Source organism: Rhinichthys klamathensis, unplaced genomic scaffold, assembly GCF_029890125.1.
Source record: "Rhinichthys klamathensis goyatoka isolate OS25496 unplaced genomic scaffold, OSU_Roscu_1.1 h1tg000281l_1, whole genome shotgun sequence".
Classification (NCBI taxonomy): domain Eukaryota; kingdom Metazoa; phylum Chordata; class Actinopteri; order Cypriniformes; family Leuciscidae; genus Rhinichthys; species Rhinichthys klamathensis.
In genome coordinates this window covers 6354341-6368646 of record NW_026606800.1, presented here as the reverse complement: position 1 = coordinate 6368646, position 14306 = coordinate 6354341, and the positions used below count along the sequence as shown (strand labels likewise).

General features: G+C 37.8%; 1 protein-coding gene across 9 annotated transcripts in view; it reads right to left on the bottom strand.

Moving 5' to 3' along the window:
• Nucleotides 1-14306, bottom strand: part of enah (ENAH actin regulator) — a 112277-nt gene that overhangs the window by 38777 nt on the left and 59194 nt on the right. For 8 of the 9 annotated variants that reach the window (XM_056269535.1, XM_056269534.1, XM_056269532.1 and 5 more), the window contains exon 3: nt 13834-14011. In XM_056269535.1, coding sequence (XP_056125510.1) covers nt 13834-14011 — 178 coding nt within the window. Of the gene's footprint in view, nt 1-1462; nt 1635-1733; nt 1800-13833; nt 14012-14306 lie in introns of those variants that run through there. The other variant, XM_056269536.1, reaches the window with a different exon arrangement.

Below are 14306 nucleotides of genomic sequence, written 5' to 3'. Positions count from 1 at the left end.
ATCCTGTTAAATCACACTCCATACATTGGAACTTTTGCTGAGATAACGGCTTTCGTCAAACTAGCTTCGTTATATTGTGTAGACACGTCATTTACACTTCTGACAGTAAATGAAATGACATTGGAAAACTGTATTATCTTGGAAAGGCAAATCAAATGAAGAAAAACCTACAGGATAAGCAAGATTGAGAATGTGAGAATTGCTGGTGGTAATAGAGTGAAAAGACTGACTCAGCACACAGAGCTAAAACAAGCACACATTTCCCTGAAAAAAACAGAACAGCTCTTGGATCGTTATGGACAATCCGTTTCAGACATTTAATGGTTTTCCGTGATAAATTTGGCATGGCTGTGCTGTTAACCTCAGCAAAGAAGTGTGGAGAGGTTAAGTGGTTTGATTGGATGAAATCCGTCAGTTGTCACAATAAACATACCTTGACAGGTATTTTGGTCTGACATTCAACATATTCAATTCCAGAATTAAGTTCCTGTCATGGCTTGAGGAAACTTGCAAATTGCTATGAACTTATGCTAGATGGCGATGTACCTTTTTTGCATGAAATTCAACAAGAACTCTGCTCATTATTTGTTTATAATTTTGTAGATGTAAAGAATGGTGTGTTTTTGCTTTATGCTATTCGATTGATGAAGGTGCTGTAAAATGAATCATCATATATTTTATCGTAAGTGCACAATACTGTGGTATTTTGTACATGCAACTTAGTTGTATTGTTAAAAAAGCATTTCATTAATTTGAACACATTTACCATTAATACCGATGCTGTATCCATTGCATCTGACATGTTTGCTCAGATGCCACAACTCAAAATCTCTGGGCTTATGAGTTTTCCAACTCATATTATTATTATTATTTTTTTGTCATTTATGTGTTCAACTCATAAATAAGATCTTTCCGACATGACTTGAATGCACCGTTAAAGGTTAAGTAATTCTCTGCCACTAGTGGCAACAAATGGAAGTGCAAAAAAAAAAAATCATTGCCAAATGTTATTGGTCAGACAAAGTGATCATTCCTGCCCTCAATCTCATCCAATTGATCCAGTTGAGTCTACGAACAGTGCACTTTAAATCAAGCACCTTTACATTTTGTAACTAAAGTGTTAATGAAGCCAAATAGTCAAACCATAATTATGATAAACAAACAACATATTACACGCTGTGGTGCTCACACAGAAAATGCTTGTTTCTAAGACAGAATATGACAAGCAAGCATTAGCATAACAACTACTGATCCAGACCTTTACAAAGATCAGCTTTTTAAAAAGATTAAATGTGTCTTTATATCTAAAATAAAACACCCATTTTACTACATACCATAAGCACACTACAGTTTGTCTGACATAATTTAGTCCTGGAAAAGAGTTGTACCACACCAAAGTACCTGACTGCCCCTGCTGGGAGTCTCTCACGGTTAAAGCCCCTTCCCTGCCCAGCAAACTCACTCCTCAAGATGATCTCAGTGCGGCTGATCTTCTGCGGGAAGCGGTACACTCTGGGGGCTGGCATGATGGACAGGTGCCTTCAGGCCTGCCTTTCTGCTCTGACGCTCTGAACCCAGACCAAGTCCTTCTGGGAGAGTTGTGGTAGAGATACTGAGCTATAATGTTGTATTACCTGAGTCAGATTCCAACAAGAAAAATTGAAGAATAAATCTATATAACTAAGCTCAGAACTCGAAATGAAGCTATACAGTTCCAAAGCAACAAAGCTAACCTGCAGCCTGGAAGAACTTAAGAAGCGGCAAGACGAGCTCTGCAGCTATTGAGAAAGATGAAGAGAAAACCCTTCTGCAACGAGGACTATTAAGAGTCTGGGGCAAGAGAATGATCTCATTGATAAAAAGTGTTTGGGTCCGCCAACGTCATCTTTTCCACCTTAGCTGTTGGAGCAATTGGGTGGTCATGTGGTGTCAAGTCCGAAAACAAACACATACCAGACACGGGGTCCACCCCACCCCTTTCAAGCCATATTCAGGCTCCACAGCCAGAAAAACAAACTCTTTTTGGCTCAGGAATGTTCTGCCCTGCTATTTCCCCACAGAGGAACCAGGTCTCAAAACATAAACACCTGTCCTGCCAAACTGTGAAGTATGAAAACAGGGCGACCTTCATTTAGACCTCGAGACGCAGACGCAGCGGGATCCTGGGGGTCTACGTCTGGACGGGGTGCACAGCCTGCTTTGTTCTGACATGAATGAGCTCATGCAATCCCACATATTTGACGACTGTCAAGAGGTCATCATAAGACAGTATTTATACACTGAAAGGTGGCACAAAACCTTAACTCATGACCTTCTTACATGTTGTGGTTAAGCTACTGGTCTAGGCAGGATGATATATGGACGCTAGTGACCGATACCTAAAATTAGAGCTCCATTTGAAAATAAATGATCACATGTAAGTTATAACAGTTACCAGGCACAGTTTCTGTGAAATAGAACAACTTTTCTGACTATACAAAGTTATTTTCCTTGTGCTTCTAGTTTTCGTATCAGAATTTCCTTCCTCCATCTTTCCATTTCAGAAGCGATTAAATGAAGTTCAGGACACAAGAGCCATGTGAGCAATCTGGACGTATAAAGATCAGATGTTTCCCATTTTAGGTAAAAAAAAATACAAATAAAAAAAACTCACTGTGTATTAATCTGAAAACTACATAAGAGGGAACTTGTGGCTTAAAGGGATAGTTCACCCAAAAATGAAACTTCTGTACTCACCCTCACGTCATTCCAAACCCACAAGACTTTTGTTCATCTTCGGAACACAAATTAAGATATTTTAATGAAATCTTTGGGCTTTCTGTCCCTCCATTGCCAGCTATGCAACTACCACTTTGAAGCTTCAAAAAGTTCATAAAGTGATCGTAAAACAAATCCATTTGAATCAGCGGTGTAGTCCAAATTTTCTGAAGAGAAACACAATCATGTTTTATGATGTACAGATTGAATTTAGGCTTTTATTCACATACAAACATTGATCAGTGAACATAAACAGAGGCTCAACCCGAACCTGCCTTAAGCGCGAGAACAAACCTCTTGCGGAAGCTCAAACGTGCTGCGACCTCATTGGTTCTTGAGGAAGCTCAAACGTTCTGCGTAACACAAGAATGAACCTCATTGGTTCTTGAGGAAGCTCAAACGTTCTGCGTAACAAGAATGAACATCATTGGTTCTCCCACGTCAACTGATTTGTGAGTTGATTAATGTTTAATGTGAATAAAAGCCTAGTCTCTTCCAAAAAATTTTACTAAACCACTCAATTCATATATGGATTCGTTTTACAATCTCTATGAACGTTTTAAAGCATCAAAGTGGTTTTGGGGTTTTTCATTTTTGATTAAACTATCCCTTAAAGAATCTGCACAGCCGAAATCCTTAGTAAATTACTATACACATATTACATAGTCTTCATTAGGCACATTCATCTGGTTTTAAAATCTTGTTTACTTACTATTTTTTACTGGGGAAAAAGGAGACTAAAATACTCATTAAGAATTGAACAATACATTGGTACCACATGAGTTATCGGCTGATATTAGACTTTCTTTTTTTAATTGGTTGGTATCAGTCAATATTTCAGATTGTGCATAGTCATTTCATTTCCATTCGATTTTTGCATAGATTTTTTTTTTTTGTCATTTAACGGTTATCGGCCATAGGATGAACATAACTATCGTCTTATTGTATCAGCCAGAAATTTTTTATTTGTGCATCTCGATTAAAATATCTTGAATGAAAAGTTCAATAACAGTCCACATTGCCAAAGTGATAGATACAGAAGACAAGGTCTTATTCCTCACGGAGATGTCACGGCGTGAGAAATCACACTGCTTCAGCTAAGCCAGGGTATTGGAGGAGCTTAACCAACAGCAACTAAATTACACAACTCCTGCCGGCCCGTCAGCAATACAACAAACTTCACATCCGAGTCCTAAACCACAAACACCTGCATGTCTGTGCCAGTAAGCAATCATTCCTTTGTTCACACATTCCAAGCAGTCATGTCAAGGTGGGAGTAGTGTTGCACGGTGCACCGATACTTCAAAAGTATCGCGATACTCGGAAATTAAAAACTTCACGATACCTAAATTTATTAGTATCGATACTTCTAAGAATGACCGCGTTCCAGATTTGTAAGAGAGTATTGCATGTTGGTGTGTGCAACGCACGCTTCCAGTGCCTCCCTATGGACGTCTGCGTTTTTCTCCTCATGCGCGTGTGACAGGGCGCGTGAACTGAACGAGCAGAGAGAGAGAGAGAGAGAGAGAGAGAGAGAGAGAGAGAGAGAGAGAGAGAGAGAGCGAGCCCCGGTCGCGCGCGCGCACTCTCTCTCTCTCTGCGGAGCCAGGCGAAAGTATAAACAAGGCTTCACCGTCTCAAAACTAAGCGCTGTCTTGCTCTCTCTCTCTCCCTCGCACATATTAATCAAAATAATTCGACACGATGGCAAGGTCGGGAGACTAAAGTTTCATGTGGAGCATTCGGAGTTTTTTTTTTTTTTTTTCTGAATTACCGCTGGGTGTAAATTGTGGTAAAATACGTTGCCTTATCTTCTCTGAATCGTTCCGCACATTCAGCTGACATAAACCACACTTTAAATAAACGAAAAAAACTATCCAGTCATGAAATGTTTTCTGTGATGACAGTGGGATGTAACCGCCTGGATAATCACACAACGCGCACACGTCCGATAATGACACGTCCAATTCGCGAACTAATGACTCATTTGAACCGATTCGTTTTAATGAATGGTTAAAACAACTGATCTGTCTGAATCGGTGTATAACTAATCGTTAACACTTTGTAATAAGGTTTCATTTATTACATAAATTACATAAAACAAATAAAAACACTTGTTTTTTCCCCCCGAAAAAGCATATGACTACTTTTTTCCACACAATGCTATCATGAATCGATAAGAGAATCGTTAAAGAATCGGATCGATAAGCAGAATCGTCAGTGGCATTGCTATTGATAAAATCTTATGTTTCTTATGATAACTAAGATAATGCTGCTAAATTTCTTTATTTTTTTACCTTGAATGTCATTGCTCTAATTTATTTTTTATATTTTTCATATTTCATATTTTGTTCAAATGGTTATTATAGCCTATCTGCTGTTCAAATGTTCATTTATTAGTGTGTTATGATTGGAATGTTGTCCCAGTTTTAAAATAAAGCACAGCAATGATATTTGAGAGTGTTTCTCCCTTTTCAGGAAAAGTATCGAAAAAGTATCGAAATCGCAATTCTTGACTTGGTATCGGTATCGAAACAATAATTTTGGTATCGTGACAACACTAGGTGGGAGATGAACAAAAAAAACAATAGCGAAGAAAGTGTAAAAGTTTTCAATAATTAAACTCAATTTACCCGTGGGAAAAATAAAAGGTCACATTTCTCATGTACACTCCTCCGGCGGATTGTCTGGTTTGGACTGGTCTGATTCTAAATGACAAACACGTTCATACATTTACCTCACCAATAGATCAATCAGCACATCCATCACGCCTGCATGTATATATATAGTCCATGTTGTCAAGAGCTCTATGGCTGTCTGCCCTACAAGAGCTCCTCAGTCATGCTGGCAACAGCATTTATATAAAAACTCACAAAATCTCACGAAGTCCATGGCTCCAGTGTCAGGGTAACATCACCCAGGCATGTGACTCTGTGTTGCACATTACACCCAACTAAAATTAGCAGACACATTCTAGGGGTTTGGAAAAAAGGGCTTTTGATTCTCCCGGACCCCTCAACCAGCATATACACGTCCGGATGACATGCTGCACATAAAACTACACAAAATATATACACAAACTTCTTCAAAGTAGATCCCCGGTACCTAAACATATGTAACGGGATGACACAACAATAAGGCACAAACGGGTCACAAACATTCCGATCAGGCCATGTAAACATACTACCTGATGTGACACTCCAAAAATACAAATACATAAACTAAGAGTCTTTAAAAAAAGAGATGACTTCATTGTTATTCAACCTGAGTCTGTGATTAGACAGTGTAAAAGACAGTGGATCACATTCTGTGGCATGTGGTACTTGACAAGTATTAGCCCACCTGAGGTCATGAATATGCTACGAAAACACCGGCTGACATGATTTATTTATGATTTAACAGGTCTGCATAGTAACACTGCAATACCCTATGCGATCAACAGGGGGCACATTTTAATTTTATGAGTCTCTTTTTTTCTCTTCAGTGCGATTATGTCAAGTGTGTTAATAAATAACACCCAATAGCTAAAAGCCAAATTGTTTAAAACAAATCAATTGTTTACTAATTTATTTATTTATTTTTTGCCTGCCAATGCCTTAATTTTCTAAATTACTTGGCTGGTGATTTATTCAAAGCATGTAAATAATTGTGAGTGAAAAACAGTCATGAAGGATTTCAAGTTCAAAAACACATAAATCCTGTAATTTGACAGTGTGTTGCCAAACAAACATCTACAAATCTCAAAGCACTCAAACATGCACCAAAGGTTAATTGCATCTTGACTGAACTTTATTCAGAACTTCAGTAAAAGAGCTAATACACATACTGCAAACAAGTTCGACCTGGATACAAACTGCAGTTAGTTAAATGGCTCTAACAGAACTGAGCGCAGCCATTTAGCCCTACCGCAGCTGTACACAGGTTAATGTTGACAATGGAGTGAAATAAAGGGGGAGCCAATTACGCCTTTCTGTTTTGGCTCAGTCATATGGGATCCTACTGCTGGCTGGTTAGTGCAGTTTAACACACTCCCCAAAAATACTGTCTCCATGCCAGGTACCTACAGGCATTAGCAAATTCAGCAGAGATAGTGTAGCGCACACAACAGTGCTAGGGAGGGATGCTACTAACGTAACTACATTTGTTAGATAGTATGACAGTAGCTCAGTGGTTTTCAATATAGTACATCTTTTCCAGTTACAAGCTGCTTTTTCTAAAATCACAGCATCACTGTTTATCTTGTCTTATACCGCATTTCACACTTTTAACCCAACAAAATAGTCAATAATAAAATACGTTGTCCTATAATTACCCCTTGCTCATTTTTATGTAACATTGGGAAATCAGATTCAATTTTAGTGAACAGTTCATTAAAACAATTCATAAGTGAAACGGTTCAAAAATTATTTACAGAATCATTTGCCGCTGTTCAGCACTATAAATTTCAATTCAGTAATATAAATTAGTGTTTTTTTAATTTTTTGGATTATACACAAACAGAGACAGACAAAAGTTTGGGGTCAGGTTATTATTATTTTTTGTAAGAAATGAATACTTTAATTCAGCAAGGATGCATTACATTTATAATGGTTGAAAATTCAGCTTTTGAAATATAATACAATAGAACAACAATACGATTTTTATTGTAATATTTCACAATATTACTGTTTTTTACTGCATCTTTGGTCAAATAATTGCAGCTTTGGACATATGGGAATAAAAATAGTGTCGGTAACTGCTGTGTTCTGTTATTAGCTTGTAGTGTAGCTAATTAATTTACAAAAGTGCAGCTTGTTGAACTACCTCAAATTATGAATAGCTAGTAGTGTCCCCAACACTGGCACGAAGTACAACTAAATGTAAACCTATCTTCTATTAAGGGAGAAAGTAGACGAATAACGAAGGAGGAGAGGACGAGAGGGATCAGATGTGAGAAGAAAGCTGCAAGGCAGATGAACAAAAATCCCAAAGGCGAAACTTCTACGTTGAAGACTCGTCTCCCCGCAAGGCAACAGGAGATGAGCAGACATTTCTCCATGTCTGTGGGGTCTGAGAGTCAGATTCACATGACAATTTCACAGTAAACAGCATTTTACATAGTTAATTCACTGTTTTTTGGATCGCAACAGTCAGAGGATTTGGACCATCCGCACATCAGCAAAGTATGCATAATTAACATCGCTTTGCACAATTAACTGCCGTGCTATCAGGTAATTAATAGACAGTAATAAGGCCACAGTCTGAAGCTTCCTGTGGTGATAACAGGAGCCAAGCGCAGTGACTAGATAACTTTCCATAGCGAGATTAGTGAGACAAAGAACTGAAGGTCATGGAAAATGGATTGCTTGAATGAATAGGGTCTCAAAAATTCCCTTTCTCCCTTCTCAGACAAAGAAAAAGAAAAAGAAAAAAACAGAACTGTGGAAAACAGCAAATTCTTATAGTGGTACTTTTACACAAACAAACAAAAACACTGTGGTGGTAAAATTTGATGGACAAACTCTAAATTTACATTACCTACAAAAAAAAATGCTGTTCATCAAATTCAAGGAACACAACCGAGTGGATTGAATGAATCAGTGAATCATTATCCGAACGAATTGACTCACTGAATGAATTGCTAACCATTTGAAAAAGAGACATTCTAATTTTATTAGATCTGATTGTCTTAAAATAAAAAATACTAACAAATACTATAGTAGTAAAAAAATAAAAATTTAATGCTCAGAACCTTGTCAAACAAACTCCGGACTGCGTTTCCTAAAATCAATAGTTCCAACAAACATTCGCAAACAGCATCGCAAAGTTGTGTGGTTGGAACGACAGCTCTCGACCTGTGGTTAGAAGCATAGTTTCTTGTTTGCATGACATGTGGACTTAAAGGGTTAGTTCACCCAAAAATGAAAATTCTGTCATTAATAACTCAACCTCATGTCGTTCCAAACCCGTAATACTTTTTATTCATCTTCAGAAAATTTGGACTAAACCACTCAATTCATATGGATTAGTTTTACGATCTCTTTATGAAGCGTCAAAGTAGTTGCATAGCTGTCAATGGAGGGATTTCTCTCAGATTTCATTAAAATATCTTCATTTGTGTTCCAAAAATGAACGAAAGTCTTATGGGTTTGGAACGAGATGAGGGTGAGTAATTAATGATTACTGCTGACATTAAGTACAAATCTATATCTTTCATTCAGAATATATACTAATTTAAATTGGGTCTTTTAGTTCGTCAGGAGATTTAAAGCGCAGTTTTTGAAGAGTGTGCATGTGCGTACGAGTTCTAACGAGCCTATGATTGAATCTGGAAATAAAGCAATTCTGAGAAAAAGAAGAATTAGTCCTCAGATGCCATGTCTGTAATTTATAGCATGGGTCTACAAGCCAAAAATCAAACTGTGACATTGATATTTGTTCTTTGCATCACTGAAACATTGTTTTCCAATAATGAAATCCAACTTTTGCTGAAATCAATACAAACGATCCTTTAAAAAGCATTTTTGCCTCAAACACAGTATGGGGTTAACAGAATGACCTTACTATTGTGATACACTGTAGAACAGAGAGCAGCTCAATATGCAACAGTTAAGAACTCACTGATCAGCCATATCTCAGAGACAAGCAGAGTCCAGTCCACAAAACAAAGCATCATTTGTTTCTAAAGGCAAACAACCTCAGCAATGAACTGCCCTGCCACGCTGAGAACATTGAGCTCGGTATGTGGATGACCCCCTGCTGTGACCGGGCCAGGGTCTCAGACAGCAGAGGAAAAAGGGCAGAAAACGACACGTGTGTGAGCACATGTAGACGCAACCACTACAGATGAATGGATTTCAAGCAGACTGTTATTCACAAGCCGAGGCACCTCCCCTAAACCCAATCAGCACAAACAGAGGTAACCCAGACTCTCTCTTTCTCTCATAAACAACACGCATACAAAACAAACCCCCCTGTGAGCAGGCCCCGTTTGCTAAATTACAATTAATTGAGCACAATAGGCTGAGTCTGGCTCCAAATGTGACCTCACTAACTGGGCAGAGACCAGAACAAAATTAAATTCTGCAGGGCTCACCAGCACCAAACACAAAACAGTAATAGAACATTTACTAATTAGACTGTTTTTGATAGATTTGGTGTCTGACATAAAATAAAAACAACGATTTTGAAGATTTTGTAATCTGAAGCATCAAGTCAAGTCACATTTATTTATATAGCGCTTTTTACGATACAGATCGTTTCAAAGCAGCTTTACAAAGATAACAGGAAAATAATGCAACAAAGTTTGTTTCCAGAAGAAAATGGCATCACAGTCCAACTTGAGTAAGTTCAGTGATGTTTCATTTTTGTGGTATAAAAAAGTTTTTAATTTAGTTCATTTATATATAGCCGCTCTGGAGAAAACCGTGATGTCATGGTCCAACTCAGTTCTCAGTATTTTACCAGGATTAAGGGCTGATGTTACTGTGGCAAAAATCCATTTTCCAATGGTGGCAACAGTAATGTAATAAACACTAAAATAAATACTACTGCTACTACTTCTACAATAATAATAATAACTATTATTATTATTATTATTATACATTGAAAAATAAATTGTAGGATTTACTTGATAAAATCCTCGTAACAACTTGCACTAACACATTTTAAAGCTGCAGTCCGTAGCTTTTTTTGGGTTAAAAATTATCCAAAATACATATTTGAGAAAATACATAACCAGCCAGTGTTCAAAACTCTCTGCTTGTCTTAGCTCGATTCAAAACGGTAAGCTTGTAATAATGTTTTTAATTCCAGTGGTACTGGTGGATTTCCGCAGGAAATTCGAGCATGTCTTTGCATCATTATTTCACATCTGTACACATAAAGAAGGAGTCTCGGCTAGTAGGCTATATTGCGTGTGAGGATGCTGGAGGTGGAGATTTATAGCCTTTTCTCACAGCACTTGATATAATTAAACTGATCAATTTGATGGCGGATCCAGAAAGGTTCAAACGACAATCACCAGTGACAACAGATTCACCTGTTAGGGTTAGGGTTAGCAAAAAGACTTTGTTTGGACTTCGGAGTGGCTACAGAAAAAAAGAGACTGCAACCGGACCCATGCGAAAACAAGGATACATATCAGAAGGGCATTACATGTAGTCACGCAATGCTGCTGACGTTGTTAACATTAACAATTTGAGAACAAAGTATAATTTGCACGGTTTTGCATGATATGATAAGCGATTTTTAGATTTAATCAGCACGATTTACTGCAATGTCAGAACCAGAACAAAAGTGGATGTTTCTTACTAGTTCAGATGACATTTTCCGGTGAAAATGTTGGTCATACTTCCAAAAAGAATAATCTGTGATTCTGAATGCCAGTATCCACACCAGCGCGGTGACAGACAGCTGCACACTCGCCTCAAACATTGTGTTCATCCACGCTGTGCCGTGTCGAGGGTGTTGAAGTACAACTCACGTAAACTTGATAATCCCGCGAATAACTGCAATTGCAGATTTTGAACATAGATGGCGACAAAGAGGAAAAACTGAGGACTGCAGCTTTAAAGTCCCTGTAAAGTCAAAATTAAGTATGTGTTTTGAGTTTGTCACACCACAGAAAAATTTGTTATTAGTCACCCAGCCAAATTTGAATGATAAAAAAAGCCAGCAAGTACATAAAATAAGCTATCAAAATCTTGAAAAAATGAGCAGTAATCTCTGCTCTCAAACGCTGGGGGCGTGTCCACTGGCTGCGCTGAAACCACGCCCACTCACGGGAAAGCTGCCGTCCACCATAGACTATGCCGTCCACACTCAACTCTACAGCCGGAATGGATGCTCGCACGGTGGGCACGCACTGCCGATGATGGCACCAGTTGTCGGCGCGACGGGAGGATGAAGGCCAGGCGGGAGTCGGTTCGGCCCCATTCACCAGTAACAGCGGATTATCAGTGAATCCCAGACAGTTATCTCCGACGAAAGTTTATAAAACTATCCCATGTAAAATGATCACTTACAGAGGCGGGTTTTGGCGGTGATCCTCAGCTCTCCATCAAGGTGGCTCTTCACAAAATTAATCCACTTCTTCTTGATGTAATCGTTTTTCGGAAATTTAAATAAGGACACCGATCTGTTTTGTACGTGATCCGGTGATCGCATCCAGGTAGTACGCATTTCCGCGACGAAGGCATAGCTAGCTAGCAATCTGTAGGCTGTGTTACTAATAGTACTCACTACTGACAGTAATTTGCGATTGAGCGCAAACTGATGTGAATGTGCTCTATAATTGTTCGGAGCGGCCAGCCTCAGCGGCTCCCGTGCGTCATCAAGTAGGGGCGTGTCCAGGAGCTCAAGGGCTCCAGTGCGTCATCGAGCCCTGTTTTAGCCCCGCCCAGAAAATCCGGAAAATAGCAATGGTGAAAAACTGTTTAACGGTCTAACTCCACAATTCAGTACTTCACAGTTCACAGTCTTTGTAATATGTTTTAGCAATACATTTCTAACATTTATAATGTGTTTAGAATTTTTTTTTGAAATTGCCTTTACAGGGACTTTAAGTAAATTTTACTGCTACTGCTCTGTACAACTTATCTGTTATTATCAAGTTAAACCTACTTACTACTGAACTTAACATTAATTTAATTGAAGTAATTAAGTCAATTACACTTAATTATAATTCATTTATTTAATTTCAAATATAGAATTAGGTAAAATCAACTAAGTTAAGTAAATTTGTCGAATTTAACTTTTTACTCACACTATATCACTGAATTACACCACACTTTTAAAGTGCATACTTTACTAAGAAACATCTAAGTAAATAATACAATAGAAATTGTGTAGATTCCATACTGTATCTACATAATAAATAGGGCTGATCGATTCAGATGTTCAAATTCGATTCGATTTCGATTCGCAAGCTCTCAATTCGATTCGATTTCGATTCGCAAGCTCTCAATTCGATTAGATTTCGATTCTCGATTCCCGATTCGATTCTCGATTCGACTATAATGAATATAGATGTAATACAAATCCTATATTTATAAAAAGAACAGTGGACATAAGTTTACAAGTGGTTAATTAAGTGCCACAAACCTGTATATAAAACTCTTTATATTTTAGGTACACTATACACTAAATGCATACAATGAATAGACAGGATTTTGATGCAAGATGCAAAATTGATGCTGAAAAGTCAGAACAGTCGCACGCCTTGATCAAACAGGATCAGGTTATTTTATGTTTAAGATAGATATAGATAAATAAATATATATAAATATTTAGACAATTTTTTATTACATTGATCTCACCTAAATGTTTTAGTTATTTGTTAAGAGTTTATGCAACACATGGAAGCTTGATTTCAATCGTTGAATTAAATTGAAAAAAGTAGCACAAATAAATACAATAGAATAAAGACACAAATAAAGAGACATAAAAAGAAAGAAAGTTTTTTGGGTAGGTCAGAAATACCACAGAAACTGAATAAAGTAATCCAATGTAAAATAACACTGGATAGTCTTTTAGTCCTGACTGAAATAAATACATAGGCTATTAATTCTGATTCCTTACAATTAATGCAATATTATGTTGTTTTGACAACAAAATTATTGACAGACACATATGGCTGCGTTCACTTTAAGAACTAGTGCACGGATCCATTACTGTTTCATTATACTGTCTGTCACACGCGTTTTATGCTTATTTAAGACATAACCGACCGTCTTTACGACGTTACTCACCAAGACCAGTGTTTTGACATAATTTTCCGTGTTTTTAACTGTTAAAGCGATATAATCCACGAAAAAGAACTTTTGTTACTGGCGAGCTGTTTGTGAGGCGGATTTAGGCTTGCAACCTAGAAGCTTTGCGCAATATCACTACGTGAAATATCACGGCCCACAGAGAAGGAAATGAATAGTAGAATAAAGTCGTAATTTTTTTTGTTTTTTTTGTTTATATGATTTTTCCGAAGTGTCCGAGTATCACTTTTGGAATGCAGCGTAATGGTGTCGTAACACAGAAGCCAGTTCACACAATTCACACATCATTAAGCTTTGCAAGCTGGTGTGAAAACAGCATTCTCACCTGCATCCTGAGAGTTCAGCACCTCCAGGGCATGCATCATGGCACTGGCAAATACATTGGCATCTTCTTTGCTGCCAAAGTTAAGGCCGTACACCTGCCGTGCATCTCGCCACTGGTGAAATGTTTGCGTGGCCTGGTTATATTTCAGCCCCTTGGGAATGGCACAGTTTATTACCACCTGTTGACAGAAGAGAACAGCATATATAAATGGTGTCGATGCTTGAATACCATTTGTTTTGAAATTCAAGTCGAAACTGAACTTGAAAGCTCAGAGGACTCTGAAGCACTGCATATCCGCTAATAAGCCAAAGGGAGCAGTCTATAAAATTTCACAGGTAAAATATGGCACTAAACACAGTTCACACACATTAAAATCAATGTTTTCAAGCATATTAAAGCGATATTTCACCCATAAAATGAAGATTCTGTCATCTTCTCACCCTCAAGTTGTTCCGGACCAAACCTGTATGAAT